Here is a 12,732-nt window from a genome sequence, read left to right on the forward strand (position 1 = left end):
CCGCCGTAAGCTCCGCCCCTCACCGCGCAGGTCCCGCCCCCCAGCCCCGCCTTCCCCCTTCGCGTCCCAGGACTCGTTGCGCGGCCCGGGCCGGAAGTCGGCGAGTTCCCGGGTGTGTGTCTGTGTCTGTCTGTGTCTCGAAGCGGCACGCGGCCCGGGACAAACGCTGGGGAATCCCACCTGAGGCGTCGCCGCTGTCACTACCATCACCCACGGAGCCACTACTAGAGGGGAGTAGGCCCGGCCCTTCGCCGGGCAGAGAAGATGTTACCCCTGTCCATCAAGGACGATGAATACAAACCACCCAAGTTCAATCTGTTCGGCAAGATTTCGGGCTGGTTTAGGTGCGGGGTGCTGTTTTTGCGGGAAGGGGGTATCCGGACGTAGGGGAGAAGGCCCAGACCTAAGGATGGCCCGAGATCCAGGGAGGGAGCATCAGGGACACCTTCCTTCGCTGTGAGGAAAGGAGCGTTTGGGCTGGGAGGGTCTTTAAACCGGGACCCAGCCTCCGGGTCCTGGCACCCCTTTGACTCTCCCGCCTCTTCTCCACTTTTATCACTCCCAGGTCTATCCTGTCGGACAAGACGTCCCGGAACCTGTTTTTCTTCCTGTGCCTGAACCTCTCTTTCGCTTTTGTTGAACTACTCTACGGCATCTGGAGCAACTGGTAACCAAAGGGAAAAGGGTTTGGGCGGAAGCAGGGGGTGGGGGAAACGAAGCACTGTTTGCTTAATGCCACGTAGCTCCTCACCAGGAGGTTCAGGTCTTTGCTGTTCAGCTCTGCTGCTGAGTTGCTTTCTCATATCCACAGCAATCTGGCAAGGCTACGTTTAAGATCCGGGGCCCATCACGTGCAGAAGTTATTAAGATTTGGGTCCCCGCCCCCATCCCCCTCCCGCCCCCCGCCCCGTCAAGTAAGAGTGACCAGTCTCTTCTTCATTTTGGCCGATGGAAAGAGTCATCCCTAACTACAAACCTTAGCTTTGCCCACTTTCTTGGAATTAGAAGAAACCTGTTTCCTGCCTCTTTGGGGTGGGAGTGTTCCTTGCTTCTTTCTGGGGGAGTGGCATCTGGATTTCACCCTTAAGATCTGAGAGGGAATATCTTAGATGTTCAACCTAATTTATTATTAAGAGCTTTATAAAGAAGCTATCCAAAGAAATATGTGTCATTCTCTTCTCTTTCATTTTATGCTGCAACTGTCTCATGATTTTCCTCTGGTCTTGATTGCAGTAGAAAATCCGGTACAGTTTTCTAAAAACTTACAGCCCCTGAATTGATGGGTTTTTGTGCCATCTTTGGGCTTTTTTGTTTTTGAGCCTGCTTTGGGAAGAGGTAAATCCAGGAACTCTGGAATTGAAATATTATTATTTCCAGGTATTTACTGTTGAATAACTTAAGGTCTTGTAAAATTGTGCAGCTAACAATAAGATCGTCACATTTCTAAGTGTGCAGATTCCTCTTTAAATCTCATACTCATTTGAGAATCTGATAAAAGCCAACCCTCAAAATTTTATGTAAAACTTCAGGAGTGATATGGAGTTCCTTGAAATAGATTTTGAACCCTAGATTAAGAACCTATGCTATTTATGCTTTATTTTCTGTTACTTAGAATTAGTCTCTTTCCTCTGTAGTCCATTTTTAGAGAGAATTGCTGTCCTTGATCTTTATCGAGATTGAACAATGACGTTAAATAAGATCACCATTTTTTGTGACATTTACATTTTTATATGAAAAAGTGGACTTCTTTTCAGTTCAGATGTCAACTCAATTTTATAAAAAATACTCAGCACATTATGAAGGTTATTGATTTAGTCACTACTTTAAAAGGAATATTGAGACATAGTAAAATCTTAGTGTATGTAATAACCATTTTGAACCCTCTGAGAAACAGATATATGTATCCTGTAATATTAATATTCTTCAATGTATTATGCATGTTAAAAACACTGTGTTATAGTATAATAATCATGCTTTATTGTAAATATACAGTGTTTATAATATATTTTGCTCTTCTTAAATTATGCCATATTGTGGCATGTGTACTGATTGTATTCAGGCTATAACTTGGTTTATATATGTACACTTTACATTACAATACATTATCTTTCACTGTGGCCTTTTATGGCATAAATTACTATGTGAAATGTCTTGTTCAGGGGAATTATATTTGAAGTGCCCACATCACTTCTTTCGTGGAAAGTTAGGTATAAAGTAAATTTTTTGATCTGTAGAGATCTATTGAAGAAATTACAGTTGACCCTTGAACAACATGGGGATTAGGGAAATGAACCCTGTACAGTAAAAAATCTGTGTATAACTTTTGACTCCCCAAAAACTTAACTTCAAATAGCCTGCTGTCCACCATAATCCTTAGCGATAACATAAAGTTGATTAACATGTACTTTATATATTATGTGTATTATGTACTGTATTCTTACAATAAAGTAAGCTAGAGAAAATAAAATGTTATTAAGAAAATCATAAGGAAGAGAAAATACATTTCTGGTACTGTACCAAGTTGAAAAATAACTGCATATAAGTGAACAAGCCTGCATTGTTCAATCACTGTACTAAAACCATTGTTTTCCAAGCCGTTTGCCATTAGTCACCAGTACCGAAGGAAAACGTCAGTGGTACATGACTTTTTCTTCTGCCCTTTGGTGGCTTGTTTTTCTAACCTTAGGATCTCTTTTCCGACAATTTACTCTCTTTGTGTTATTATATCTTCCACATTTGAAATCTAGCTCTGACCTAGTGTCTGTCTTACCTAAATCATTTAGTAGGTATTCATCATTATACTAACATCCATGTCCACACCACTTACCGATATTAATTTTTATCAGTGAGTTGGAAGTACAAATACATTGCTATCGAAGCCTTGACAGGTTTAAAAACTGCTTGGGCCTTTTCATAATCTGGATTTCTGTGTCTTATTTAGATATCGCAGTTTTCAGTCCCTTTTGTTGACTGGTCAACAATTTCCTTATATAATTGGATTATCTTTGTTCCTGAAGTTTCAATTAGATTTTAAGTTCCTTGAATAAATGTCTCACCAAAATTTATTTTGTCATAGTCATTTCTGTGTTCATTTTCATTCTATAAAAAGTAAGTTTCAAGATGTTATGAACATGAAATGTCAAGAATTTTTTTCCATTATAGAATTAAAAGGTGAATAAAACATGCTATCTTCACAAATAAAGGTTAATAGAAACAGTTGTTGATCTAGTTGCAAAAAATAAATAGTTCTGCTTCTTGTTTAGAGCCTTCATTATTTAAAGGAAGGACTTGGTTCATATTTTTGATGGTGAGAATGTGTCATCGGTGGAAGAATAGCTAAGTTCTTTGTGTATTTTTCCACCTTTAAATATCCACTGCTTTTTACTTTTCTGCTATAATGTAAGCTTCCTTAAAGTAGAGATCTTTTCTATCTTATTCAGGCACCTTAGTACATGGCACATAGTATGGCTAATGTATATTTGCTAAATGAAGGAATGAAGGAATAATGAATGTATGGAATTAATCTACCGACACTAAGTGTACTAACTGCCCTATTAGAGAGGAGGAAAAGCTTACAACTCCTCTTTTCTCTTATTCTTTGAAGTTAAGAAAATGATGGGGATACCATATGTGATCTTTCCTTTTAAGATTCTTTTCTTTCTATCATTTTATTTTCTTTTGGTATTATTGTTGAGTAACTACTTCATCTTGAGTTAATATAGTATAAGTATGTGGTTTTGTACCATCTAGGATTAAGTGCTTTTTCAAGTTGCAGAAAAATCCCCAAATAATGATTTCTTACATATCACAAAACTTTTATTTTCACGATGGCTGTCATTCCAACTATCCCTAGCAGCAGATTGTCCAAAACAGAGAGAAAAAGAGGTAAAAAGTGTATATGGTGTCTTTTAAGGAGATTTATCTGGACACACATAGAACACTTACAGTTCAGTGCTAAGCCTTTATCTTATTGGTCATGCCTACTTGCAAATGTCATCTTTGTTCCAGTCAAACAGGTATTCTGCTGAAAGTTAGGATTCTTTACCAAAAAAAGAAAGGAAATATATGGATACTGTAGGCTCAGGAAATGAGACTAGAAAGAGATAAGCTAGTCTGACTTCTATAGATAGAAAACCGAGGCCCAGGTTTTGTTCCCCCCCCCCCCCCCCCCAGAGTAGCAGTAAAGCCTAGAAGCACCTGTCGTCCAGGGATTTTTTTTTTTCTACTATACTGTGATTTTTTTCCCAGTATTCCACTACCTTTGTTCTTATGCTCTTTTAACTGTACTTAACTGTTTGTTAGAAAACTTCAGTAATATTTTTTACCAAAGCTGTTGCAACAATTTTCCCCTTAGACATAGAGGGAACTCATATAACTCTAAAGGTAAATGTTTTTGTATTACCAAAGTAAATATTTGTTCAGGAAATGTGTGAGGCCATACTGGACATTGAGTTGTTCCTACTTCTGTATAATATGTCATATATTTGTAAAGTAACTCGGTAAAGAAAATGCTTCTATTAATCACATTTTTCTGTAGAATTAAAACATAGTTATCTTTGTCTTTTATCAACTTTTCCGTTCTTAAAAGACACTGTTTACCACTTTATGATGATGACTTCTGCTTTCCTATAGTTTTGTTATTCACCTTAAAAATGCAGGCAAATATTCCACTTTGCTGAAATTAAAAAAAAATTTTTTTTGATGTTTATTATTTATTTTTGAAATAGAGACAGAACATGAGCAGGGGAGGGGCAGAGAGAGGAGACAGAATCCAAAGCAGGCTCCAGGCTCTGAGCTGTCAGCACAGACCCTTATGTGGGGCTCAAACTCACGAGCTGTGAGATCATGACCAAGCCGGAGTCGGATGCTTAACTGACTAAGCTACCCAGGTGCCCCTTTGCTAAGAATATTTTTAAGTAAGGGATTATATAATGGAATGTAGTAGAGTTGTGGGTTTTTTACTATAACTGTCATTAGTTTAACAACTTATGCAAATGACAGTATTCTAATTTCTTCCTAATAAATTGGTAGTTAAGTTTTTATACTTTCCATCTCATGGAAACTTATCGTGATTATTCCCTGTCTTCAGTTTTGAATTAATCTTTAACAACACACTATAGATATACTGTTAGCTTAGTTACCAGATCTTTTTAAAATTTTTTATTTCGGAAAATTTTAAGCATAAGGAAAAGAGAGTTTAATGGACCTCATGTTCCCATCATTTATCAACATGTAGTCTATTTCATTTCCTCTGTGTTATCTGTCTCACCACTGGATTATTTTAACACAGATACCAAATATAATTTCCTTCCTAACTACTTCAGTATGAGTCTCTAATAAGAAAAGCCCCCCCCTCCCATAATACTACCCAGTGCCATTCTCATCTTTAAAAATTAGGAATTTATTAATATCAAATGTCCAGTTAGGGTTCAGATGATCCTTATTGTCTCAGAAATTCTTTCTACAGTTAGTTTTATAAGTCAGAATCCAAATAAGATCTAATGCAAACAAAATCATACTTGGACCCAAACTCCTATCCAAGCATATTTGGTTGATATGTCTCTGAAATCTCAATTTATGGGCTCTCTTTCTCCCTTTTGTTTGTTTTTGCCCCAATTACCTTAAATAAAATCTTTTTTGAGAATTTCTTTTGCTAAATGTTTTATTCACATTTATTATATTTTGTTTCAGTGATCAGGTTTCTCTTTTATGTTCTAAGAAGTTTTCCTTATTAAAATATCTTTAGAAAGTAGTCACTTAAAAAAAGTTTACAAATTAATTTTAGAGAAACTGACAGTGTTTAAAGATGGGAGCCTAAAACAGGTATGCTGCTTTTAACAACTAATTGTTCTTTATTAGGTTACATTTGGTATGTAAATCATATAACCTGAAATATTCTTATGCTGTCTTTATTTACAAGGAAATTTATGCCATGCGGTTTAAATGACAATTCATAATAAGAAACATTTGCTAATATTGAAGATGAACAATAAAATTGACATTCCTCATGAGTAGGGTTTTGATGTATGATAGAACAGAGAACTAGAAGTAGACTCTTTCATTTGAGTCTGTCTATATAGTTGCAGCTGAGTAATTTTCAAATCATGATACCAGGTTTAAAAAAACATTGCAATGCTTTAAGAGAACATGATTCCACTTTAGAAGAGGGAGTGGTTTTTCAGGTAGAATCATATTTTATAGTATACTAAAAGTGAAATAACATTTGGGGGCGCCGGAGTGGCTCAGTCAGGCGTCTGACTCTTGATTTTGGCTCAGGTCATGATCTCATGGTTATGAGAACAAACCCTGCGTGGGACCCCGCGCCGAGCGTGGAGTCTGCTTTAAGCTTCTCTCTCCCACTCCTTCTGCCCCTTCCCCACTTGTGCGTGCATGTGCATGCATGCACTCTGAAAAAAAAATCTTTAATGAAAATTAAATTTACTTAAAATTTAAATAAATTTAAAATCTCATTTTGATGAGTATTAAAATTGCCAAGCTATATCTAAACCTCTTGAAAAGGGAACTTAATTGCTGTGGTGTACAGAAGAGGTTTACCATTTCCCTCCCATGTAGGCAGTGTTTGGTGTCCACTAAATATGTTTAAAATAAATGTGTTGTAAAGAAGATAGTGCTAGTGTGTATTAATTTGCTAGGGCTGCTGTTACAAAGTACCACAGTAGAAAGTTACTGTCTTGTAGTTCTGGAAACTAAAAGTCTAAGATCAAGGTATTGGCAGTGTTAGTTCCTTCTGAGATCTGCATAGAAGAATCTGTTCCATGCTTTCTCCTAGCTTCAGTTGCAAGTTGCTTGCTGGCAATCTTTGGCATTCCTTGGCTTGTAGAAGCCTCATCTGTTATCTGCCTTATCTTTTACTCAGTAGTCTCTTTGTGTGCATGTCTGTCTCCAGATTTCCTCTTGTTATAAGGACAATAGTCATATTAGATTAGGGCCCACCTTGCTAAACTAATCTTAATAAATTATGTTTGCAGTGACCCTGTTTTCAAATTAGCTCACAGCTGAGGTACTGGAGATGTAGGACTTCAACTTAAGAATTTAGAAGAGGACACAATTCGACTCACAGCAGGTTTTACTAAATATATGTGTACATCAGTGTATCATTTTCATTTATATTTATTTAGAATGAATACCCTGCCTTCTTCTACAACTAATTTGTGGCCATTTAAGATAAAAGTCACATATATAATAGAATCTTTAAGTTATAGAAATAAAAACATGAAGAATCGTGTATAGAGAGGAAAAAAGTAAGCCTACTAAAAGTGTAAATTAATGTAGTTACTGAAATTGACTTTTAAATTTAGTTATAAAATTCCATAAAGTTAAGGCACGATGGGTAAAAATTCTCATTGTCAGGTTTTACTACGACACAACTACATTTTATCAGAATAGAGAGAGAATTTTCTGAAACTAAATTTTAAAAGTAACTTACCATATTAGTTCTTTATCATAGAAGAGAAAACAAAATCAGAAGCAATGTCTTTATTGGTGGTTTTGTAACACAGTACAGAGATAACTCTTCAAATGGGGCATGGCTACCCTCCCCCACCGATCCCACCAAGCTGCAGACTGCTGTTTCTTGTTACTCAGTGCTAAGTTCGTGGTGAGAGCAAAGGGGCGTTCATTAACTTAACCCAGGCCCTTAGGCAGGTGCCATGAGCCTGGGCCCTGGGAGTAGGTTTTTTTTTCTCCCCCCAACATTTTTGCCCCTTCTGTGAAAGCAAAACTCTGCTCTGTACATGTGGATGGTCTTGGGTGAGAGTAAGTTTCTTGCTCCTTTTCCAGTGGTAGCAGGACATGTGTTTTGTGTTGGTGCAGAATTCTATGCCCCTTTTTTTAGTGGTTGCTCTAGCATGAGTAATAGGAATTTTTAACTTAACCACAAATAATAATATGTTTATCTTACAATATTACACTTCCATTTCCTTCTGTCCTATGTGCCATTATTGTCATACATTTCACTTTTTACGTGTTTTAAACCCCATAATACAGTACCTGTTTTTGCTTTGTACCAGAGGTTAGCAAACTTTATCTGAACAGCAGATGGCAAATATTTTAAGCTTTAAGGGCCATAAGGTCTCTGTCACAACTTCTCCATTCTACTGTAAAAGCACAGAAGCAACCATAGACAGTATATAAACAGATGAGTGTAACTGTTTTCCAATAAAACTTTATTTACAAAAATAGATGGTAGTCTGGGCCATAGCTTGCTGATTCCTGCTTTAGATATCATTTTTTTAAAAAATAGCTTTATTGAAATATAATTTATATACCATACAATTTATCCATTTAAGGTATACAAATGAATGGCTCTTAGTATGTTCACAGAGTTGTAAAACCATCAGAACAATCAATTTTAGAAGATTTTTATTACCCTGAAAGGAAGCCTTGCACCCCTAGCCATCGCCCTCTAATTCCCTTATCCCCTGATTTGCCCTAATTCTAGGCAACTGCTAATCTACTTTCTGTCTCTTTGTATTTGCCTACTCTGGCCTTTTCATGTAAATGGAATCATATAGTGTGACTGGTTTGTTGCACCCAGCATAATGTTTTCAAAGGTTATCCATATTCTACGTGTATTAGTATTCATCTATTTTTATTGCCAAATTAAATTCAGCAGTGTGGGAGAATTCTGATTTTTCTACATCCTCACCAACACTTGTTATTGATCTTTTTGATTTAGCTGTCATAGTGTGGTTATGAAGCTGTTTCTCATTGTTTGACCTGCATTTCCCTGAAAGGTTGTTAATGATGTTGAGTATCTTTTCATGTGCTTTTTGGCCATTTGTGTGTCTTCTTTGGAGAAATGTTTATTCAGATTCTTTGTTTCATTTAAGAAATTGGATTACTTATCTTCTTGAAGAGTTTTTTAAAAATATTTGTTTATTGTTTTTGAAAGGGAGAGCAAGAATCCCAAGCAGGCTCCGTGCTGACAGTGCGGGACTAGATCTCACAGACCACGAGATCATGACCTGAGCTGAAATCAAGAGTTGGTTGCTTAACTGACTGAGCCACCCAAGCGCCTTATCTTTTGGAAGAGTTTTAAGAGTTCTTCATGTAGGGGTGCCTGGCTGGCTCAGTTGGTGGAGTATGTGACTCTTGATCTTGGGGTTGTGAGTTTGAGCCCCAGGTTGGGTATAGAGATTACTTAAAAATAAAATCTGAAAAAAAAAAAAAGTTCTTCATATATTCTGGGTACAAACCCCTTGTCATATATAGAATTGGTAAATATTTTCTCCCACCTGTGCATTTTCTTTTCACTTTCTTAATAATGTCCTTCGAAGAAAAAAAAGTTTTAAATTCCAGTGATATCCAGTCTATATTTTCTGTTTTCTCATTTATTGCATGTGATTTTGATGTCTTCTGTATATATGAAACTATTGCCTAATCCAAGGTGGTGAATATTTTAGCTTTTATGTTTAGGTCTTTGATCTTTTTTGGGTTAATTTTTTGGGTTAATTTTGTTTTGAGTTAATTTTTGGGTAATTTTTATAATGTCAAAAGTCATTTTTTGCCTGTGGATATCCAGTTGTATCAACACATTTGTTGAAAACACTATTCTTTCCACTGTTGGAATGTCTTGACATCCTTGTCAAAAGTCAGCTGACCATAAATGTGAGGGTTTATTTCTAGATTCTAAATAGTATTCCGTTGCTCTATTTTTTTGTGCCAGCACCATACTATTTGATTAGTGTAACTCTATAGTAAAGTTTTGAAATTGGGAAGTATGAGTCTTTCAACTTTAGATTTCATTTTCAATATTTTTTTGGCTATTCTAGGTCCCTTGCTTTTCCATGTAAATTTTAAGATCAGCTTGTCAGTTTCTTCAAAGAAGTCAACTGGGATTTTGATAGGTTTGAGTTGACTCTGTAGATCAACTAGGGAAATATTGGCATCTTAACAATGTTGTCTTTTGATCCATAAACACAGATATCTTTCCATTTATTTAGGTCTTCTTTAATTTTTTTCAACAATATTTTATAGTTTTAGAATATAAATTTAACACTTTTTTGTAAAATTTATTCATAAGTATTTTATTAAAAAAAATTTTTTTTTAACGTTTATTTATTTTTGAGACAGAGAGAGCATGAACGGGGGAGGGGCAGAGAGAGAGAGAGGGAGACACAGAATCGGAAGCAGGCTCCAGGCTCTGAGCCATCAGCCCAGAGCCCTATGCAGGGCTCTAACTCAGGGACCGTGAGATCATGACCTGAGCTGAAGTCGGACGCTTAACCGACTGAGCCACCCAGGCGCCCCATAAGTATTTTATTTTTTGATGCTATTATAAATGGAAATCTTTTTTATTTTTTTACATCACTACTATTAAGAATACAGTTCATTTTTGTATGTTGATCTTGTATCCTGCAGCCTTGCCAAATTCATCTATTCTAATAGGTTTTTAGTAGCGTCCTTAAGATTTTGTATATATAAAATCCCCGTCATCTGCAAATTGTGATAGTTTTACTCCTTCACTTTTTATTTTTTATTTTTTTATTTGTTTTTTTAATTTCTTGCCTAACCGCCCTTGTTAGATCCTCCAGTGCAATGTTAAATAGAAGTAGCAAGATGAGACATCCTTATACCCGATCTTAGGGGAAAGCATTCAGTCCTTGGCCTTTAATGGTGCTCTGGGTTTTTGGTAGATGCCATTTAAGAGTTGAGAAAGTTCTCTCTATTCCAAGTTTGTTGAGTGTTTTTAATATAAAGGGGAGTGTTAAATTTTGTCAAACTCTTATTACACCTGTTGAGATGACCATGTGGTTTTTGTCTTTTATTCTGTTGATATGATGTGTTAGATTGATTGGTTTTCATATATTAAATCAACCTTGCATTGTTGGTATAAATCTCACTTGGTTGTGGTATGTACTTTTCAAATATATATACTTGGATTTCACTTGCTAGTGTATGTTGAAGATTTTTGTGTGTATATTTGCAAAAGATTAGTCTGTTCCATTTCTTGTGATGTCTTTTGTCTCATTTGGTATGAGGGTAATATTGCTCTTACACGGTCAATTGGGAAGCATTCCTTCATCATCTACATGGTGAATTGGGAAGCATTCCTTCATCGTCTGTGTTTTGGGAGAGTTTGTAAGGGATGGTATCTATTGTTCTTTAAATGTCTGGTAGAATTTTCCAGTGAAGCTGTCTGGGTGTGGGCTTTTCTTTGTTGGAAGTTTTACAATTATTCAATTTGTCTGCTTGTTATATTCGAATTTTTTTTTTTTTTAGTTTTGCAAGACTGTTTCTAGGAATTTGTCTGTTTCCTCTATGTTATCTAATTTGCTGGCCTATAATTGTTCATAGTATTTTCTTATGATCCTTTTTATTTCTGTAAAGTCAGTGGTAATTTTTCTTTTTCATTCCTGATTTTAGTAATTTGAATCTTTTACCTTTTTTCTTGGTTAGTCTACTTACAGGTTGTGAATTTTGTTGATATTTTCACAGAACCAGCTTTTGGTTTGTTTATTTTTCTTTTCTTTTTTTCTTTTTTTTTTCTGTTCTCAATGATCTTTTAAAGATACTAAAAGTGGAAAAATTATCTTTTTTTAAAAAAATAGGCTTCATGCCCAGTGTGGAGCCCAGTGCAGGATTTGAACTCAGGACCCTGAGATCAAGACCTGAAATGAGATCAAGAGTTGGATGCTTAACCAACTGAGCCACCCAGGCACCCTGAAAAAGTATCTTTTTTATTTACTCACATATTTATCATTTTCAGTGATCTTCATTTCTTTATGCAAATCTGTTTCCATCTGTTATCCTACTTCTGTTTGAAGAACTTCTGATTCTTTTAACTCAGATCTACTGGCAGTGAATTCTGTCAGTTTTGGTTGTCTGGAAAAATCTTTATTTTGCCTTCATTTTTCAATATATTTTGTTAGATACAGAATATTCGGTTGGCATTTTTTTTTCAGTACTTTAAAGACATTGCTCCATTATTCTGCCTTGAGTAGTTTCTGATGAAAAATATACTAATAATCTTATCTTTGTTTTTCCTTTTACTGTTTTCAAGATTTTCTCTTTTTTCTTTGGTGTTGAGCAGTTTGTGAGGTATGAAGGTTTTTCCCCCTGCTTGGGGTTTATTAAATTTCTTAAATATGTGGTTTGTTTTCAAAAACTCTCCAGCATTTTCTCTTTAAATACTTTTTCTACCCTATTTTTTTCCTCTGTTACTGAGAATCCAAATATTTGTATTTGAGTCTCTTTGATAGATGTGACAGATTTTGAATGCTCTGTTCTGTGTTTTTTCTTTCCCCCACTCCTTTAATTTTTTGTGTTTTACTTAGATAATTTCTCTTGACATGATTCTTTCTGTCTGTGTCCCATCTGCTCAGAAGCCCATGTATGTTATTATTTCTCTTCAATATTGTGATTTTTTAAAAATGTTTTTGTCATTTCCGTTTGATTCTTTTATAGTTTTATGTACGTGCAAGTCCTCAGTTTGTTCATGAATCTTCAACAGCTTTATACAACATCCTTTAACATAGTAATCATATTTGTTTTAAAGTCCTTATCCTAGTCCAGTCTCTAGGCCTTTTCTGGTTCTGATCTCTTGACTGCTTTAGCTCTTGACAGTGGTTTTTGTTTGTTTGTTTGTTTGTTTGGTTGGTTGGTTGGTTGGTTTTTGCTCCTTGATCTTATTATGTGTCTTATAAATATTTATTGAGTGCTGGATCTTATGTTTAAAAGATTAACAGCGACCAAGGTTGATAGTATCTA

The 12,732-nt window shown here is 35.7% G+C and overlaps 1 protein-coding gene across 1 annotated transcript in view; it reads left to right on the forward strand.

Moving 5' to 3' along the window:
* The first annotated feature begins 65 nt into the window (after positions 1-65).
* The window catches only part of SLC30A7 (solute carrier family 30 member 7), an 83,969-nt gene continuing 71,302 nt past the window's right edge, over positions 66-12,732 (forward strand). Inside the window, exons 1-2 of the mRNA XM_003990369.5 lie at positions 66-344; positions 566-667. Coding sequence (XP_003990418.1) covers positions 265-344; positions 566-667 — 182 coding nt within the window. The 5' untranslated portion in view covers positions 66-264. The remainder of the gene's footprint in view (positions 345-565; positions 668-12,732) is intronic.

The sequence above is a fragment of the Felis catus genome, chromosome C1, assembly GCF_018350175.1.
Source record: "Felis catus isolate Fca126 chromosome C1, F.catus_Fca126_mat1.0, whole genome shotgun sequence".
Classification (NCBI taxonomy): domain Eukaryota; kingdom Metazoa; phylum Chordata; class Mammalia; order Carnivora; family Felidae; genus Felis; species Felis catus.